This window comes from Aptenodytes patagonicus, chromosome 1 (genome assembly GCF_965638725.1).
Source record: "Aptenodytes patagonicus chromosome 1, bAptPat1.pri.cur, whole genome shotgun sequence".
Lineage (NCBI taxonomy): Eukaryota > Metazoa > Chordata > Aves > Sphenisciformes > Spheniscidae > Aptenodytes > Aptenodytes patagonicus.
Genome location: NC_134949.1, coordinates 30,260,810 through 30,275,058, shown reverse-complemented (window position 1 = coordinate 30,275,058; position 14,249 = coordinate 30,260,810). Strand labels below are relative to the sequence as shown.

General features: G+C 37.0%; 1 protein-coding gene across 3 annotated transcripts in view; it reads left to right on the top strand.

The window, feature by feature from the left end:
• Positions 1 to 14,249, top strand: part of ZNF277 (zinc finger protein 277) — a 68,427-nt gene that overhangs the window by 42,991 nt on the left and 11,187 nt on the right. For all 3 annotated transcript variants that reach the window (XM_076330771.1, XM_076330762.1, XM_076330780.1), the window contains exons 5-8: positions 1,272 to 1,363; positions 2,749 to 2,859; positions 6,030 to 6,162; positions 13,156 to 13,223. In XM_076330771.1, the coding sequence (XP_076186886.1) occupies positions 1,272 to 1,363; positions 2,749 to 2,859; positions 6,030 to 6,162; positions 13,156 to 13,223 (404 nt within the window). The remainder of the gene's footprint in view (positions 1 to 1,271; positions 1,364 to 2,748; positions 2,860 to 6,029; positions 6,163 to 13,155; positions 13,224 to 14,249) is intronic.

Genomic DNA, 14,249 nt, shown 5'->3' with positions numbered 1-14,249 from the left:
TTTATTTGCCCAATATCAGCCTCCTGCTATCTCTCAGTGGGCAACGGGATGTGGTGTGGTAGGCCCACACCAGCCCATCCACATTGCAGGACACGTTTGGGCCTGTAATGACAATAGCACAAGCCTTCCTCTTATTTCTTTTTGGGTTTTTTTTTTCTTTCTGTATTTTTTCCTTTACTTTTCTTTGTTTTCTGCCTTCTATGGAGCTTACCCAACAGGCGTAGCTGAATGTGAATTTAGACATAGAATACAGGCAAGTTGGGGCCTTAATACCTTTTTGTACCTTTAGTACAAAAAAAGTACTAAAGAGGTAGGTGAGAAATACAAAGCTCCACTGTTGCAGGCTCTAAGGAGATAAAGAGATGGAGAAAATCCCCTAAGAAATTCAGTCAGGATCCTGAATGTCAGAAAGCAGGCAGTAGCACCTCTGTGTTGCACAGAAAATAAATCCTTTACCAGTTATCAGTACTTAAAACACAAGTATAGGGTAGTGTACTGCCAGGCTGAAAATATGCTAAGTTTTAATCCAAACACCGATTCTCCCATGTCCCAGATGATTATGGCCTTTCCATCTGAAGTGTATAGTAACTCCACAGTATAACTACACTGCTGCTGTTACAGCACCAGAGAAAATCACCTGCTGCATGATTTTGTTGTTGTTAGGAAAATTGTGGTCAAGTGTTGTAAAGTGTCTAGCCTGGCCTGTTGCTCTACATTAAACAGGACCAGTGACAAAGGCAATCATCTTCTCCTTTTCCCTGAGTTTATTATGCGCCATAGCTCCTTGCAGAAACTGCCAGGGCTTTTGTCATCGTTCCATATTATGAAAAAGTCCTCTAGATTGCCTGCAATTAGCCATGTAAAATCGAGTTTATCATTCCACTGGGTGTTATGTGGTTACCCATAAACTTGCTCTCTGATACCAGAGGTAAATCTGAACCTAAGTAGAAACAATAAACTGATATGTTATATACAGAATCATTTAAATACCTGTGTAAAACCTCACTGTGGATTGTATTTTTTTCTTGCACCTTGTCTAATACTAGGAGAATTTTAATGGAACTTGACTGGAGCACATACTGCCTTTGATAAAACTTGTAATTTTTGTGAGAACCTACCCTCAAAAAATACTAACATCTGGTTTGTGTCAGCAGCACGTTTTAATTTTGTATGTTCATTGTTACCAGTAAGGATAAAGAGGTATAATAAGCTTATGTGATTGCATGATTGTTATTTTTTATCTGAATAACTGTATCTGTTTCTTTTTACAGAGAGAAATTCTAGAACAGCAACAGCGAGAGAGATACGACATAAGTTTTCATAGTATGTGTATGTTCTGTGATCAAGAATTCACAGGAAACAGGTTTGTTTATTGACTTGTTTGCTTTTGTTTTATTTTTTCATATCTGCTCAGCATCTTTGTTTATGGTTTTAATGTCATCGAAGCAGTTACTGCCTAATGGTAGGACTCAGAAGACAGAATTAATTTTAAGGTATAGTTTAAGTATTTCTTTCAACTGCAGTGCCATTTTAAATAGACCCCCTTCCACTTCTCAATCTTTTAATTATTCTGGTACAGCTTTTTATACTACACAGTAAGCTGGAATTGGGAACTGAACCATTTTAAAGAGACACTTTTGCGGCAGTTGTTTTAGCGGCAAAGAGAGCTGTTTAAGCCAGTATGGCTGTTAAAAAATATTTCTATCCAGTTACACATTTTCCTGTTTAAAACTCACCAAACCAGTGTGAATCTGAAGATTGAATGAAAAAGAGGGGAGGAAAATTAGAGTGAGAATGGAGTGCTTTGCATCAGTCACATGCAACCAGGAGTTGCATTCAAGTGCTTGCTCCGATGAAAATTTGGGTTTACACAGTGCATCTGTTTCAGCTGGAGAGACTGAGTCTTACCCCTGAATGTCTGTTTGCATGGGTAGTTCTGGTACTCTAGAAAGGTGGAAGACCCTGGGGTCATGTCCCTGCAGGTCCTCTCAGTGTTGTGTGAGTGTCCCATTCTCTTTACTGCCTAGTGTAGTGAAGTTCACATCATTCAGCCCCCATGAACATCCTCTGCTTACTCTTGGGTCTCACAGAATATGTGATTTGAAAATCGTGCCTGGACTGTGGTGAAAGCAAGGCTCAGCAGTGTTAACACTTGGATGTTTCTTTAGTCCCCAAATGCAGAAGTTGAGGCACCTAAGGAATTAACCAGTATACCTCTATTAGAAAAATAACTTACTTGAACATCTGTTATGTTTCTTCATGCATATTGTCGAATGCTGTTTGTGTTGCTAGTGCTGTGTGAAGCAGTATTGATGTAAAAGCATATCACACCCAAGAATTTCTGCGTTGTTAATCAGCATAAAGAAAACTGACAAATGGCTTTTTAGAATGTTTCTCAAGACGGTTGTTTGAAACATGATTTGCTTATTCAACTTAATAAGTGAGCTTTGCTAACAGTGAGAGTCAAAATAAACTGTATTGTAATTTTCATTTAAAAGATTGTATTTCATGCATGCGGATTAAGCAGTTGAAATGTTACTGAATGTTCAGCAGAGCTGAAATTGAAAACTTCCTATTTCAATAAAGTTGCATTCTTTTTTTTCTAGCAGTGGCAGCAACACTATTATTGTTTTTTTAATGTTGGCTTTTATGCATTTTTAGAGCAATTGGTTTATTTCGAGTCACTAATTGAATAATTTTCATACGCATGAAAAAATATGTAATGTTCTTTTTGAATGTCTTTTGTAGATCTGTCCTTCTCAATCATATGGCAAGAGAGCATGCTTTTAACATTGGGCTGCCAGATAACATTGTGAATTGCTATGAGTTTTTGGCTGTGTTACAGGAGAAGCTCGACAAGTAAGTAGTTTTTTGTTTGTTTTTTTTTAATGGACTTAGGCCATATTTCTTTTAACCTTGGAAATAAGTTGAGTTAAAATTAATTCAACATTCATGGTTAGTTAAGAAGAAGCAAAGAGGGAATGTAAGTTTATTGTGAGTGCTCTTAGAAGCTAATTCATAACAATTTGTAGTATGTGTTTGCTGGAAAAATGGAATCATGCACAGAGCTTCAGTTGTTATGCATTGCACAGTTTCCATTGACATCAATAATAGCACATCCCTTTTTCTCATAACTGTTAGAGTTAATATCCTTCTTTCTCATCATAACAATCTTTTTGCTAAACATCTCTTTAATCACTGAATTCAACATTCTTATGCCAGTCTTTGTTTGCCTCTCTATATATCGATGATGAGGGATGTTTGGTCTCTCCCTTCTCTACTGCTTACAGAGTCCATCCCAGAGCAGAAGGGGAAAGCCAACGTATATGCTGCCTCAGAAACATGTAAACCTGAGATGGCTGAAGAAATTAAAAATGGAATTTGGGAGAAGAACTTGGGTAGCAAAAAGCGAGAAACTCTTCACTTTGAGTTTCCTTTGCAAGTATCTAAGTGCCCTTTATCGATTTCATAAATGGGGCAATATGAATTATGCCGCAAATATAAGTTGGGCTCTAGCAGAAAATGTACCTCCTTAAGAGTGAAACTGTAGCTTTAACAACTTTATTAGATTTTAATACAATCTTTAATCAAAGACTGTAGGAGAAATTTGCCTAAATCTTAGGCTTAGTTATGAAAAGCCACAGAACACTGGGATTTGTGAAAATTGGGGTATGGAAATTAGATTAAATATCCTTCCAAGTAAATTGAAGATCCATTGGTTTGTACATCTGAAAAAAAAAAAAGAAGAAAAAAGATTCAAAGGACGGGAAAGCCAACAGTGTTCTCTAATTTAGACTTTGACCTGACAAAGAATGTGCAGTCCCAATAGATACAGGTTAACTTCTTCCAGAAATGAAGATGTATTAAGAATGCCTTTTATGTTATCATAGGTGTTGCCTAATGCACTGAAGTACCTTGCTCACTGATAAATTGCAGCTTTACTATTTATAAGTAAGACCTGAGAGTTTCGTTTAGATGGAGGTTTCTCAAAGCCAATCCTCTCTATAGTTAATACACATGCTGAAATTGGTTCCAAAGCAGTGAAAGGCCACTCCTCCTACTGCTAAGAAAAGACTTAATAGCTATGCTAGTAGAATAGTACCTGAAAATATTATTAAGAGGAGAAAAATCTTGTTTCAGGCAAATAGCATGACTACATTGTGTATGCTGAGGAAAAGCATTACATACTCTTCCTGAGAATGCCTTTCACAAGTAGAGCAAACGCTTTGCTGTTAACAGGTGGAGCAAAGCAGATACTAAAATTCATAGATGTATTCTGCCATCGGACCTATGATTCACCAACAAGGCAATATTTAGATTTTGAGGCTGCAAGCAGAAGGAGAGCTCAAAACTTCCTTAACAGTAAGCTGAAATGTTACAGCAGTTCTTGGAAGGCAAAAAGATACTGAGAATCCTGAATTGCTGCTCCACACACAAGAGCTGAGGCAGAATCTGGATGCACCTTTGCTGAAGGAGTATGAGGGTTTTCAGGGTGTAGGTACAGACCTTCTAGGCACAATATTAATGGTTTTTATGGGGGCAAATGCTTGAGTAAGAACATAATTTTCTTCTTTAACATCTATGTCTTAAACCCTGGGGAAATCACAGAAAGGCCTGACACAGACACTGTTAAAATTCCTTCTGACTGTACAATCAAGCAGGCTTTCATCTGTGAGTAAAGAAAAAAGCGATCATTTTAATTCAGAGCCACCACCTTTTTTTAGTATCTATGTTTTTTGTGTCTTAAAGTGCTGTCGTTTATCCCTCCCATAATTTTTTTTTTCGTGCTATCCAGCATCTCCAATACAAAGATATAATGCCACAGCTACAAAGTTTTTATTTCACGAGAAATTATTTTCTAGGGGTTTTCCCTATCCCCCTGCAAAGATAATTTTTCAAACAACCCAAAAAACTGTCTCTATCTTGGTAGGATAGGTAAGCCATCACTTATAAGAAAAATGTTTTAGCACCTTGGCTAACTAGAGGCTCAAGACCTACATCCATTAAACAAACATGTTCCTGTAAGCTCAGGGGTCTGCTACGTTTCTGCCAGAAAAAAATGACCATCATCTGTTTCAGGGAGAATCGCCCATTTAGGCTGAAATGCAGATTACTGTCCTCATAGTCCACTGTCTGAGTCAAGAGACCTGACTTAATGCTTTATAGGCTCAACTTTCAGGTGTCAGTTGATACTACAGTGGAGAGAACAATTATTTTATAGTGCTCATAATAGAGAATTTAGGACAGCGTGTATACTTCTGTTTTGTTTGAATTGCTCTGGAAGACATACTGTGGTAAAATTCTCATTTGTTAATGAATGTTTTCACCTTTTCAAGTAATGTGTGTGTATAAATAATAATACATGTCTATATATGTGTGTATATGTATGGACATATATGTATGGACATATATGTATGTATATACATATACATGAATTATTATATGTATACGTGTGTGTATGAATTATTTACTAAATTTGGTTTCTCAGGATTTCAAAACCCATTGATCACCCTAGCAAACTTTCATTTAGCCTCCCTGTTGAGTTAAAAGTATAAAACTTTCTGTTTAGATAATTTAAATTGTTTTTAAAGATACGTAGCACATTCAGAGTTCGGGTTTTTTCACTCTAAATTGCACAGAAGCAGTTACTGATGGAATGGATGCCAGTATAAGTGCATGCCGAGTTAAGAGTTCACATGTTGACCAATCAGTGGCCGTCCCGTGCCCTTGGCAGGACAATTTTGGGTAATCAGACTTTTCTCCCACTTTGCATGTGGGGCAAACACTAAACTTCTTTATTATCTATATTTTCATTTTATGTCATTTTTGTCATCTCTGTGTTTGATTGACTCTGCTGTGATCTAAGATTATCTTGTACTTTTTTTTTTCCAAATAAACTTTCTTTTTCATTTAGCTTGCTCTCACATGCTTAGGATTAATCTTACTGTATATATCTCCAGCTAATTTAAGGATATAATCCTGTACTATTTTTGTTTTAACATGTTGACCTGTTTACCTTTTTATCTTAGTTTGCAGTGTTTATACTGTGAAAAAGTCTTCAGAGACAAAAACACACTTAAAGATCACATGAGAAAGAAGCAGCATCGCAGAATCAATGCCAAAAACAAAGAATATGACAAATTTTATATCATTAATTACTTGGTAAGTGGTTCTATGAATAATTAGTAAATTGATTAAAGAGATACAGACAATATCTTGTTAAAAGTGAGTAATTCCAAACCAGCAATTAGTACAAAGGTCAAAAATCAAGTGAAGGACTCTGAAGAAATATGCTTATTTATGGTATGATATTCTGGATAATTGTTAAACTAAGGAATAGTAAACATTTGTTGTTGAGAATTGATTTTGAGAGATGCAAGAATGCAGCTTGAAAGATGCTAATCATCATGTCATTAGTGCTCAGCCTCTGCTTTAATAACCAGAAGGGAAAATGAGATAGAGTAATGAAGTAAATGAGGTCTAACTTGAATGCTATTGGCTTTTAGCTTGTTTTCTGCAAACCCTAAGCTGGAAGTGCTCTTCAGAGTATAAATTAAATGCAAAGAGGAGGAAAATGAAAGATACATAGATGAAACAAAAAGTAGGTGTTCGTTTTTAGCCTCCAGGTACGTGTATGTTGCTAGGTATTAATATTTTTTATCTCAGACCCTTGAGAGTGTGTATGCATGTGTGTGTAACAGATTTTCACTTGCTGTCTTCAACTCATGAATATAGGAGCTGCTTCAAAAGCTGCTACATTCTGTGCCAGAAATAACTATATTTCACCTGAACTAGTCTTTGTGCCTTCTACATGTGTTAATATCCAGGTTATAAATAGGCATCCTTGACTGTTTTACCTACTCTTTCCCTTTAATTTCTCTCCCTGGGTTTTACTAAGAACAAAAAGTTGTGTGTTTAATGCTCTGACAAGTCCCTTCTACCCAAGAAGGAGTGAATTCCCTCTCTGATCCTTCCGAAGATCAATGACCTGAGGCCTGTATTTTCTTTTCTAGATACTCAGATATCACTGCTTTAGAAACTGACCTATACTTGCTGCACAGTGGGGAAAAAGTTGTGAAGTTCTGCAGGGTAGCTGTTCTCAGCTTAACAGAACTGAGCATTCACTTCTTCCTTGCAAGTTAATGGACTTGAATTTAATGTTGTAATTGTTTTAAGTGATTTTAATAGTTCCGTTCTTCTCTGCTAGTCCTGCAGGTAATCTTATGTTTTCGGAACTTGGCATCCTCTTTAAATTACGTTCTGTCTCTAATTTGCATTCATTGTTCAGATTTGAATCTGTCCCAGCTTTGATCAGGAAATTGAGCTAGATGACTGCCCAGAAGCACAGAGAACCATGTGATACTCCTTCAGAAATTTGAGAGACATGCAGGGAGGTCATAACATCAGTGCAGACATGGTGGCTGTGTCATGTTAATAAGCAGAATATGCCAAAGTACATGTAACAGCAAGACTAATATTCGTATACCTAACCTCTTTTTCCACTCTCTCCAGTTGCTCCAAAACCAGTGGCCTTGTCCATGCTGTCTACTGAGAATGATCTGTGGTCTGTACGCTTCCTGAACCATGTCCAAGCATTGTCTGGGTAGTGCTGCTGGCGTGGCCACGGAGCACGCAAACTATTAAACAGTATGGGCAATCACAGGACAGTGCTCAAGTCAGGGCCTTGGACCTCTTTAATTATTGCTGGTATTCTGGGCAGGACATTGCAGAGTAACTTCTTATGCCAGCCTGAACCAATTCAGGTATTGATCACTTAGCAGCATCACTTAGAGATGTATTTTTCAGGTCGTTGCTATTACAGACAGATGATGGTAAATATAATTCAAATAAGATATGTCAAACCACCAAAATGTTTAAAATTGGGCAGGGGGGTCTGCATGTGCAAGGTTTGTACCAGTGTGCCGCCAGTGCTTCTGGGACATACTTTGAATGATCACAGTTCTTTGTCTGCCCTTTATATGCTCTGCTACAGCCATGTTTTCTTTTCACACGTTTTAAGTTGTCTTTCACTACGTTCTACCCAGTGGACTGTTTCTACTCAGTCTTTCTGATCCTTCAAACTGTAGCCGTGTCAGAACTTCTGATAATCCTTCTTTTAAAGAAAGGATTTTTTTGGAATAAAGGATTAAAAAGAGACTAAAAACTCTGTCTTAAACACTTATAAAATAGTTCGCTGTAAAATGTGTATTTGTACACTAATGTTGCATGAGATTAAATTTTTCATTAGCATGAAATTTTTAGGATAGTTCCTACATAGTAGAAAGTGTTTGCTTTCAAAATAGCCTTTGGTAAACCCTTTATTTTTGCACACAGGAGAAGATTAAAGGGAGGAACTTTAATTTGTTCCCTGGGGGTTCAGTAGATTGGCCTTTACATGTAAGGAGAAATAACATTATTCTCTACTGCACATGTGTAATCTACAGTAGATTATATTAATGTGATAGGATTCTTTTTTTCAAGCTGAGTCTATATTCAGTGAATTCTAGATGTTATGCAAGGTCTGCTTTCTGTAATGACTTGATGAAATGATTTTGCTTCCTGTCCCCCAGCACTTCACAGTTTACTAGAGGATATTTTTTTAATGTGTACTATCAAGCTTTACTGACTTCTCAATGAGTCTTAAAGATCTGTGCTTCGCATTGCTCTAAATGTCCAGGGGAATTACACAATTTCACAGACACAGACATGGATTAGATCTCTCATCTGAAATGACAGATGTACTGTTTCAAAATTTACTACTGAATTCATCTTGACCTAAAGATATAGGCGTACAATTTATCTATTTTTTGTATGTTTTCACAGAAAAGTTTGAATTTTGAGAATGTAACAAAGATCTTTCTATATGCCAGTTCGATCAAGTTTGTTTTCATCATAAAGAGACTATAAGACTGAGTAGGTCTCTAATGATAAACATCAATATTATCACAGTCTTATCCACTTTACTTTTAGGGTGTGCACCATAAAGCTTTTCTATCAGCAACTGGATCTTAAGCTATTTAAATGGATAGTTCTTTCATACAACCATCTTACAGACATTATTGTCCTTTTTTTATAATTTTCCATTACATATTACCTTCACCAGGCACTTATTAAGCTGGAACTGGCAGTTTCCTTTATTTTGTGGCTTTTGTACTGAGAGGTTTTAAGGGCTTTTTGTTCAGATGTCCTGAGAATGTCTGCTGAATTGCCTCATGATCTTCTGGCCAGTTCTTACTTGTGTTTTTAAGCTGATGGCAGAGCTCCCATTGATTTCATTTAGAGCTGTAGGCTTGCCTGCCTTCTTCCTTTCCCTCCATTCTGCTTTTTGCTTCACTTGTGTTTTTAGTGCAGTTGTGAGAATCTGTTTTCATAACATAAGTTACATTTCATGTCTGTGTGTTGGTAGCTCCCTCCCCTAAATTTCCAATTTGGCATAGCAATGAGTAATATAAGTGCAAATTCCTTTGTAAATATTTTGGTATTCTGAGACTTTCTATAACTCCTGTCATGACCTATAAGCTGCTTTGATTTGTCTACCCCCATATTACTGACATGTTCTGTTGCTCACAGGTTAGTGTTAAGATGAGAGTATTACACATGATCTTTAGTAGGAGTGGAAGATTTTTTTGTCATGTGCATGTATAATAGATTTCTTTCATAAGCAAGTATCAAAAGTTTATTATTAGATAGTTACATTAAATTAGAGTGGGAGTTTTGCAATTATGCAAAGTACTTGAAAGGCAGTGGGGTCACTTCCCAGTGGATTTGGAGGTCTTTTGTCAGTATTGTGTAAGTATGGAAGATGATACCAATCCTATTCAGAAAGGCTTGACGTATAAATTGAAAAAGAACAACTCATAGTAGATGGTGAAGAACTGAGCAACAATGCATCCAAGAGACATATGTAGGTTACCTTATTTTTCTTTTCTCCAAAAAAAACCTTCCACAGGTTTCTGTGCCTGTGTTAGCCTGTGGCCTCATGACTCGCCTTGCACAAAGAGTCAAGTAAAAATGGGGAGGAAAAAACTTTTTAGTCTGTGGTGCCTGCTGGAGGCCATAAAAAAGCAGATGACAGTATTAAAACTCTCTTATTCCCAGCCCAAGGAACAGAGGCAGATCCAGACTGACAGGGCCTTTCTGTGTTCACCTGATTGTTACCAGCAGCACTTTAAGTATAGAGTATGCTTTGTAGTAAGCACAGATGTTTATTTTCAAATTGACTAATGGCATGTATCTGTAGTAATGTAACATCACTATAATGAATGTGCTTATGACTAAGCTAGGCAGCTGAAAATAGTACCTGTTACTTACTAGAAAACTTGTTTCATAAAGTGTTTACATTTCCTCAAAGATAAAAAGATGTTTTCTCCTTATTGCCAAGCCCTAAATCATCGTTATTATCTGTTGGGGGCCAGGAGGATGTTTTGTTATGGGGGTTACTATTTATATTTAGCCTGTTTTGATTTAAGCAGGGTGTATTTTGTAAAATAGTAAAGGAAAACCCTTCATCAGTTGGTGATAGTTCAAGACTTAATAAAATCCCCCAAGTGGGGGAACACTTCATATTAAAATTCATCCAATGTCTATTAACTAATGTTGGGGTAAGACCATCTCTCTATGTGATAAAGCATCTTTAAGTTCTGCAGCAATATAAAACAATTCAGATAGTCGCAGTAAGGCAGGTAAGAAGGGTGAGCAGAAATTTGCAGGGGAAAACAGCATCTGTTTGGAGTTCCTGAGCTCCACGGGCCTGGAACTACATTTGCATGTAGTTCAGTAACTGCTCTTTTGGGAAAACTGCTTGAGATACCAGCTGCTGTTTCTAGTTTCTCCCATCCCAGCACTTCTTCTCAAGTTGGGGTATGTTGCCTCAGTGAAGCATGCGGACCTTCTCCCTGTAGAACCCTTAAAACTGTGCTCAAGTTGAGAAGATAAATTGTCTGTGAGTCAATTCATCTCTGTGCATTTAGACTTCATTTTGGAAGAGGAAATCAAACCACACACATTTGCCTGCTCTCCTTACTTTTCTATAGGATCCTCCTCTCTGTGAGGTACAGAGGAAGTCTTTTTTAAAAAAAGTTGGTTTTCCTTGGATATATAGCAAGGCCTGCGGTTTTTTTAATTATGCATTTTCTACTGCTTGAACTATTAACAATGTCAAGTCTAGTTTTTCCTCTGGTTTTGTGAAGAATTTCTTGGGAGTCTCTAGAGATGATTGCTGGGAGCTCTTGCATCTTGGATGAAAGAGCAAGGGAAGTTGAATACTTAACAAAGGCACCCTTGGTCCCAGATGCCCATCAAGGTGTAGAATTGAAAAAGTGTTTTTAAAAAAAGAAAAATTAAAAAAACTGAAAGAGCTTAAAGAATGTTTCGAAGAACTCTTTCCCACCCAATTGCTCAGCTTCAGTCTCTCGGCACTTTCATCACAGTGTCTCTAGTTATCCATTCGCCGTGCAATTTTCCAGTGATACAAGACCTGATTAGCTTTTTCCTTTTTCCTTTCTTTTTCTCCTCTGAATATAAATAGATGAGGGAAACAGAGACCTCTTATAAGACCCTTCTCTGCCTTCTTCGCAGAAACACCATGAAGAAACAGCAACAATAGCAAAGCTTGTGCGTGGTTTTCCCCTTTCACCTTTAATTAAAAGGTGAAGCTTAATACTGGCTGCTGTTTTGAAAATACTCTTATGCACATATACTTCAAGCTGGTAAAGGGAAAAATTGTGAGCATTCGTCTTCACTTTGCAGTGGTTGTGAGCCGCTATCCTCTCGTTAAGGTGTTAACATCAGCAGCCATAGGAAACTAGTGTGCAGCTGGGAGAACATGTGGTGAGAGGTGTTAATGGCTTCGTGTTATCTCACAGTAATGCTGACATTAATGAGTCTCCCCTGTAACTCAGAGAGTTTACACACTACCATGTAGCATCACTGAATTAATTACTGAATTTTCATTCTGTAATATATGATGACATTATGTTTAGAGCTGTCTAGAGACATTTGTTTATCATTTACCCGATAGACACTAACAGCTTTGAAAATTCTCATTAAATTGTTAAATGATGGATATCTTTTCCTTCTTTTTCCAAACAACCAAAAAGACAATAATAACACTTGCTACTAAGGATGTTATTAAATATATTTATCAGAGGGAATATTTGAATGAAATAAATGAAAGAATGATCTTTTTATTAGCTGCCTTTTTTTTAATGGAGACAAGATCGTGAACTATGATCTTTGTGAATCCTTCACAGCCGTCAAAAGTATGAGTTCAAAAATACTATTTTGATTACTGGTTAGTTTGTTCTGGTTTATTTTTAAAGGCAGGAAGAATCAGAGGAAAGAAAAACACTAGCTAAAGATCACTGCTGGTATTTCAGTAGAGTGCTTCAGCTTTTTATTGCCTGTTATTTATATCACAGTCATGCTGAGAGTGCTCACCATTGTGCTGAATGCTGCACAAATGTATTGTGATATACTTTGTGCTGAAGGTCTTTAAGATATAAATAAACAACACAAAAAGTAAAAGGAAAAATAGAATGCCATGAATAGATGTGCCTACATTCACATCTGAGAAGAGGATGGAAGAGAAACTGGAATCTAGCTCAGAGATCTATGCCCTGGCTCATACTGCCTTTCTGGAGCGCTCTCCAGCTAGGTTTACACCATGTGTTTTTACTGATGTAACCTTGTACAAGGTACGAGCACTGACTGGTGTAGCTATGCCAACGAAAGTCTCAGGTGTGATAGCTGCATTGTTTAAGCAGCATATGCTGCATGAAGAGCAAGGTAAGCAGATTGGATTGAGCAAGTGTGATGGCAAACTCGAGACAGTGGTAACATACCCACCTTGGGAACATCTTGGTAGTGTTGCAACACTCTAGTTTTACACAGAGCTTGGATCCTCTTCTTGAGAGCTCTGTGCCAAATCGTCTTCTTCCCAGATGTAGGGTGGGGAATGCCCCATTAAAAGACAAAACAAATTATTTTAAAAATTATTACTAAAGCAGTGTTGTATGACCTTTAACTCACAGAAATACCAAAGTGATCTAAAACAAGATGTTGATTGTGACTTCCCAGACGTTCATTCAGTTGATATATAAAATGTGATGTGAATCAGGAAATGTTTTTTCTTTTTCTTTTCTTTTTTCTCCCCAGGAATTTGGAAAGTCCTGGGAGGAAGTGCAGTCAGAGGACGACCGGGAATTACTAGATAACCTAGAAGAGTAAGAGTTACTTATGTGCCCGTTAAAGATTTGCAAGACCATTATTGTCGAAAGTAGTTACAGGGAAAATGCTTTGCATTGTTAGTACATAGTTAAAATTCATTTAAGCTGATCAAATCAACTCCAAATTGTTCTCATCAAAGACACTTGTCCACAACAAGGGCTATAAATTTCATATTTCAACGACAAACCTATTTTTTGTTTGCATATAGCTCAAACAACAGCCTTTTGGGTTTGTAATGATGTAGGTAAAACTTTTTTTTTTTTTACTTTTGTACTAAAAAATGGTTGAACGGGTTTTGCTCAAATTTAAAAATCAAGAGTAAGCATCAAAAATGTCAGCATGAGAAAGAAATGGTATGGAAAAGTCTGATAACAGGATTTCAAAGGAAACTGATTGAGGGCAACATCCACCTCTCCTCTGCATTCTTCTGTGGTCCAGGCCCTCAGATCACTGCAGAGGTGGCTTCCTTGGCTGTAGAGAATTGAATAAGCAGCACGTAATTTGTGGGTATCAGGGCCCCTGACCTTCCTGGTTCTGTCTGTGACTTGAGCTTAATTTTACTTGATTATACCTGGTTGCAATAATATTTCTATCGCTCAGCAGTATTGGAGTTCTAAATAGATTTGTGGGTAAAGCATTCTCTGTGTGCATTGTCTAAATGTAGCATGAATTAGCGTCCCTTTCAGGAATAATAATATTTGATAAGTAAATAACACTTAGAGTGAACTCTGCCTGATGATTATATCTTTGGCTGGTGTCTTGAAAGATTAGAAAGGTATAAAAGAATTTTAAAAGACCTTATAAAAATAAACACTGAACGCAATATTTTATGATTTGCCAAATTGGATAGAAACTGAAGTTAAGATGCTGTTTGTTAGTGCAGGCAAATTCAAGTAGGACTTACTGTCTCTCTGCATGGGAATTACGCAACAGTAACTGCTCAGTTATTCTTGAATTTGTAATTTTTTTAGACCGTAAACCAGATTCTAATCGTATATCCAGGTATAAATCCACACTTTCTC